The 6,000-nt window shown below is 43.9% G+C and overlaps 1 protein-coding gene across 1 annotated transcript in view; it reads left to right on the top strand.

Moving 5' to 3' along the window:
- Positions 1-925: 925 nt before the first annotated feature.
- LOC309388675 (thiol S-methyltransferase TMT1A-like) overlaps positions 926-6,000 on the top strand; it is a 43,909-nt gene continuing 38,834 nt past the window's right edge. The window contains exon 1 of the mRNA XM_081946206.1: positions 926-1,345. Within this exon, the coding sequence (XP_081802332.1) occupies positions 992-1,345 (354 nt within the window). The 5' untranslated portion in view covers positions 926-991. The remainder of the gene's footprint in view (positions 1,346-6,000) is intronic.

Below are 6,000 nucleotides of genomic sequence, written 5' to 3'. Positions count from 1 at the left end.
AGAAAGCAAAGGGAAATAAGGGTCCAGAGACATAGGGGGAAAAAAGTGACAGCTGACTTTTTTCAGAGCAATAAACTATTTTAAAAAAAGAATTATGATCTCAACTTTTTGCTTTACATTTCTAAACATTTCAAGCTGTTTCTAGAACAACAAAATGATTCTAATCATCAAAACCTAAAATCAACGTTTTGTTTTTTCCCAATTTCAAGCATAATCCCTGAGGTTTCCTCAGAAACATATAAAAATGTCTTTTCTAGATTTACTTGCCTGCCAACGCTGTAGACAATTTGGGAGGCAATTTATTACCTGAGACAGTTTATAATTGGAGGTTGGACTAGGAGACTTCCAAGGTCACTTCCAGCCCTACGATTCCATGGGAACAATCTGTATTTTAAATCAAATTCAAATGTTGTAAATTAAAACACCCACTGGGTCTTTCTTTTTTTTTTCCAACAAGTGACTGAAAGTTCCAAAGGTGCTTTTTTCAGGAGGAAACTGGACTTTCTGACAGATAGTGCCCTGTGACACAGAACTGCTCGCCCAGGGGCTGTGAGTGCATGCGCAATTGGACAGTTGCGCTATAAACGGTCATAGAACGAGGGCAGCCAGGTGGGCCAAACGAGCTACTATACTGGTATGGTGGCTGCTGCTACTGTCTACTACCGATACGCCCATTACTGGGCCGTACCACCCAGAACCCATCACTGTCCTGGTTCCAGTAGTCTCCATTTTTTTCTCTGGAAATCCATCCCTACTCCTACACCATTCAAGGCGTGTTCATCCCAAATTGTATAACTGAAAGATTTTTTTACATGACTAAAACAGTCGCTGTTGCTTTAAGGAAGAACTGGAACAGATTCAAACTGAGGACCTGATGTAGACGCTTTGGTTACGAAACATGATTAAAGGAACTGGGAATAACCAGGAGTATTTCAAAGAAATCACTGAGGGAGTCAAGCAGGAGGGTTTTTTTTTTCTTCCATCGAAGACAATGCTGGTTCTCATCTTCCAACAATGCCTGAACATTTTCATCCTGCCCATCTATGTGCTTGCCTATTTTGGCTTCTGGGATCCTATTTGCAAAAAAACTTTCCCATTTTTCATGACTCAGTTCAGCAAAATTTACAATTTAAAAATCCACAAGGAAAAGGAGACACTGTTCCAGAACATATGGGACTTGGCTCAGAACACGCACCTCCAGTTCAAGAATTTTGTGGTCGCCTCCGCCGAGAACATGTCTTCAGTGTCTGACAACTCTGTGGACATGGTGGCTTGCACAACCGTGTTTTGCTCTGTGAACAGCACCCAGGCTGCCTTGAAGGAGGTCCTGCGAGTGCTCAGACCGGTAAGTCAAAGGGCAAAGAGAGAAAGTTAATTCTGGGGTGTCAAGACAAATGAATAATGGGCACTAGGTAGGTCACATGTACACTATGCAGGTGTGGATGGGAGCAAGGGCTTTAGATCCCACAAAAACAGCATCTCTCTGCTGCTCTTTATGCTGCTGATTTCGGGCTTAACCTAAACCGGATCCCTTATTTATTTATTTCTATTTATTTATTTTGTACAAGCTAACAGGTATTAGTATAGACATGGACATTATTGCATGAGATTGGTACAAATAAATGGATATAAATGAGTATTACATGAACACATAAAATGTGCACATATCATATAGTAGGCCAGGGACGGTAGGAATGCTGGTGCGCTTATGCTGTGGGACTTGTGGGATTGTTCCTAGCACCTGGAATGAGACTAAAATCCAGATATTATTTTTTAAAATGTTTTGTGTTAAACAATGTTTAATGCAATGTGGCTTGGTGGGGGGGGTGTCATGTGAATGGGTGGGCGTGGCCAACTTTTTTCACTTTTTAAAGCATTTTTTTTCCCTGCCAGTTCACCAAAACCGGCAGGGAAAAAATGGTTTAAAAGGGGGGGGAGCTTCCGAGGATCGTGCAGCTCAACTGTGAGTTACGCAATCTTTGGAAGCTCTTTTTTTAGTTTTTATAGCATTTTTCGCTGTCTGTTTGCCTGAAAAGGGGGAAAAAACACTTTAAGAAGCACAAAAGTTTCAACTCCTGAAATATAAGAGAACAAGCTCTTTTTAATCAATGAAGATACAAGGTGTTATGGCACCAAATCCTGCAACAAATATCCAATTCTGTACAAAACTCTATTTGTATCCAAAATCATTCTTATTGAGTGGAAACTTTCTACTCCATGTCCAAATTATTCCACTGAAATTACAATCTGACCCACAAGCAGGGGAGTCTCTTTTTTTTTCCTTTTGATCCCCACAATGGATAACCTTATCCACAAGTAAGCCAAGGTAGACTTGCTTCGTGCATCTTTTTTACCAAGTGGACTTATATATTTATGGAAGCCGCTTGTTCTCTGAGCAACCAGTGACAGAAGGAACAGTTCGGGGGCTTGGCGCAAACCTGTGTGAACCAGCTGAATACCACCTCTGGTAAGAGATGATCAAGCAAAGCAGGAATCCTGGCAACAAGTTCCAGAATGAAGCACAAGGCTCACAATGTTCCAAAGTCCTGGGGGTTGGGTTGTTTTTTCCAGGAAAAGATTCGATGCCAGAAGTTCCAACTTTCATATAAACAAAGTCACGATTCAGGCACATTGCTATTTGAGAGCAATAGTTCTAAGCAAGATGTAATTCACAATATGCCACCTTTGAAATTTGGTACTTCTGCTCCCCTATTTCTGAGTCATTGGCACATACAGAACTGTGTCCTGACCAGAGTGATCTAAAGTCTTTGGTGAGATCTGGCTGTTGAGCATCGAAAAAAGTCAGCAACTTAATTGCAAGCCACTATAGGCAAGGATTTATTGGCTTTCTACAGTATGACAAGATTTGGTGGTATCACATAACATCTTTCTTTAACACAACAAAAGTAGAATGGATGAGAGAGGAGCTAGAAAGGGAATTCTCAAGGTGATATGGTACCTAATGTTATGCATAAAGTTAAGGCACAAGTTTCTATTACCATATTTTTTGGAGTATAAGATGCACCTTTTCCCCCCTAAAAGAGGGTGAAAATTTGGGTGTGGCTTATACACTGAATGTATCCCCCCCCCCGGGCCTCAACCCTTGGCCTCTGCCTCCCAGCAATTTACCTCTTTGCAGAAAAAGGGGTCTTGCAGAGGCTTCAATAATCTATAGCAATCTCTGCAGCCTGTAACAGCTGATGATCAGGAGAAACTGAAAGTGAAACTGGCTGTTTGCTCCACGTGGCAAATAGCTGGGAGGCAGAGGCAGATATTTTTCCCTTGTTTTCCTCCCCAAAATCTAGGCGCGTCTTATACTTCAGAGCATCTTATACTCCCCAAAATGCAGTACTTTTTATTTCCACAGAGGGTGAAGTGAATGAGTCTCCCCTGCCCAACTAATAATTATATTTAGCAGATTCAGATTTGAAATTAACATCATTCAGTACTTTTTTGTTGGTCTCAGAAATCCATCACAGCAGGTTGTATCCAAAATGTCTGTCTGCCTTACACAGACTTTATTTGGCTTTTATGCAGTTTTAACAAGCAAAGCAAAAGCAGGGGTAGCAACAGCATCTTATTGGTACATTCTCCTTGTCAATCTAAGACCATCCCAGCCAGGGTAGAGGCTTCACATAACACAATAATTCCTGGTACTGACTGATTCTACTAATTAGGTGAGATCATAGATGTTGAGGTAACTGGTCACTGAGATCATGGCAGTTTGCTGCGCATGTCTGTACATAACCTTTGTATAACCTCTACATCTCACTCTTTTTTATTTTGTTAGACAAGGTATCGTAAGAGGGGTTAGTAAAAGAATCATAATCAAAAGTGGAGCATCCTTACAATTGCTTATACAGGGCATAAACTTGACCCTGAGGCAGTGTGAAAAAGGGTTTTAGGGTAAAAAGCTGTGATACATATATATTGCAAAGGGAGGAAAGACACTGAACAAAACAGCACCCACCAATCAAAATAGCACAAATGATGACTAAATAATATAGAACATTTCCCAATAAACCTGTGGTAACCGAGCCCAAAAGCTTTCCCACCAAGATCTTAAAATATCAATTTTCAAATCAGAGGCCAAATTGTGTAAAATATTAAACTGGTTCTGGATAGTTCATGATTCACCTAAAAGATTAAAACAACACCTTAATTACTAAACTAACTAAAAAGTAGCATTAATTATTTTTGCCAAATTACATACAACAGCATTAATATTAAAATGAGTGCAAGCAACAAGCCCTGGCACACCCACTATAAATATAGCCAACGCTACATATTCCACTTTATTAAGCAAAGCTCTCAGAGTCACAAGTTCTGTCCAGCGTGACTCCACGTGGAGAACGGCTGGAATGAAGTTGCTGTTTGGAAAGCCAAACAGGAATTAACCGGCTAAGGAAACATTGTGCTTCCTGGAGGAAATGGCGGTCCGCTACAGAGCTCCGTAGATCTGCGGCTCTTTAAGGGAACAGGGGGTGCTGCCGGCCCCCCTTTTCCATCATGGGGGACCGGATGTCCAGCAAACAGCTACCCTGGATCTTTTTACGACCCAAGTGGGGGTCCCCCAGGGTAGCTTGACGACAAAAAAGCCTGGGAAGTCAGCCGGTGAACAGCTGAGGGGAGACGCCGACCGAGACGCCATTTGAAATCGGCGGAGAGCACCGTTTGAATTTGGAGGAGAGCAGAGGAGAGCGGAGGAGTGGTGTAAGGGCTGCGCAAGGCTCGGAACGGCTGGAAATGGCTGCTGAAATGTGTGGGAATGCGCTGGTGCTGGCAGTGCCAGAATTGGAGGTTTTTAATTTGCAACCGACTTGGGACCGGGGCCAGAGCCGGCGGTGGGCGGAGAGGCCGACTTTGGAGCGACGAGGACCCGAGTGCCGGCGGCGACAGCTGGGAACGCCGAACGCCGAATCCCCCGGCCTGCTGTTAACCGCGCGAACCGTGGGAGGCGCAAAAACTGAAAAGGAAGGCTGGAGGCCAGTAGGAATGGCGCTGGGGTTTGAAATGGTGGTTTTTGGGTGCTAAGGACCAAGATGCAGGCCATGGTAAGAACTAAATACCGATGGCCTGGTAGGAGGAGGGCTATGATTCAGGAGGCTACCCAGAGACAAGGGGGTGGGCTTGCTGAAGACGGGCAGGAGGCTCCAACATCAGGCTGGGCAGAGGAGTTATCCACCACTGCCAGCTGCCTCCTGGTCTGTTACCATCTACCCCCCCTGCTGACTGCTATAATAATAATAATAATAATTTGGATTTATTAGCCGCTCCCTTTCCAAGTAGGACTCGGGGCGGCGTACAATGGAGCATAAAACATAAAAGATATATAACAGCACATAAACATACATAAATACAAAACACACATACACGCATACACGGAGGAGGTAACAAATTTCATCATTTAGACAGCTAAAAATCAGCATTAAAATACCCCAAATTGTAAAAACCCAATATGCAATTAAGAATTAATATTTAAAGACAATTTAAAAAACAGTTAGGAGGAATAAGAGAAATTACGATTGAGCCAGGCCAGATAATTGAAAGAGGTGGGTCTTCAGCTGTACACGGAAGGAGCGGAGATCGGAAGTAATCCTGATGTCACGGGGGAGGTCATTCCACAGGGCTGGGCCCATCACAGAGAAGGCTCTGCTCCTGGGTGTCGCCCCCCGGCACTGTTTGGCGGACGGCACCCGGAGAAGTCCCTCTCTGTGTGAGCGAATTGGTCGTAGGGATGTGTGGGGCAGGATGCGATCCTGCATATAACTAGGCCCTGTGCCATGAAGCGCTTTAAAGATCATAATCAAAACCTTGAAACGCACTCGGTAGACCACAGGAAGCCAGTGCAGCTCGCGCAGGAGAGGTGTTACAGGGGAGTATCTAGTCCTCCCCATAATCACCCGCGCGGCCGCGTTCTGGACCAACTGTAGTCTCCGAGTGCATCTCAAGGGAAGCCCCATGTAGAGAGCATTGCAGTAGTCCAGGCGAGACGTCACT

This window comes from Natrix helvetica (assembly GCF_964273705.1).
Source record: "Natrix helvetica genome assembly, chromosome: 1".
Classification (NCBI taxonomy): domain Eukaryota; kingdom Metazoa; phylum Chordata; class Lepidosauria; order Squamata; family Natricidae; genus Natrix; species Natrix helvetica.
This window is presented reverse-complemented; position numbering and strand designations above follow the sequence as displayed.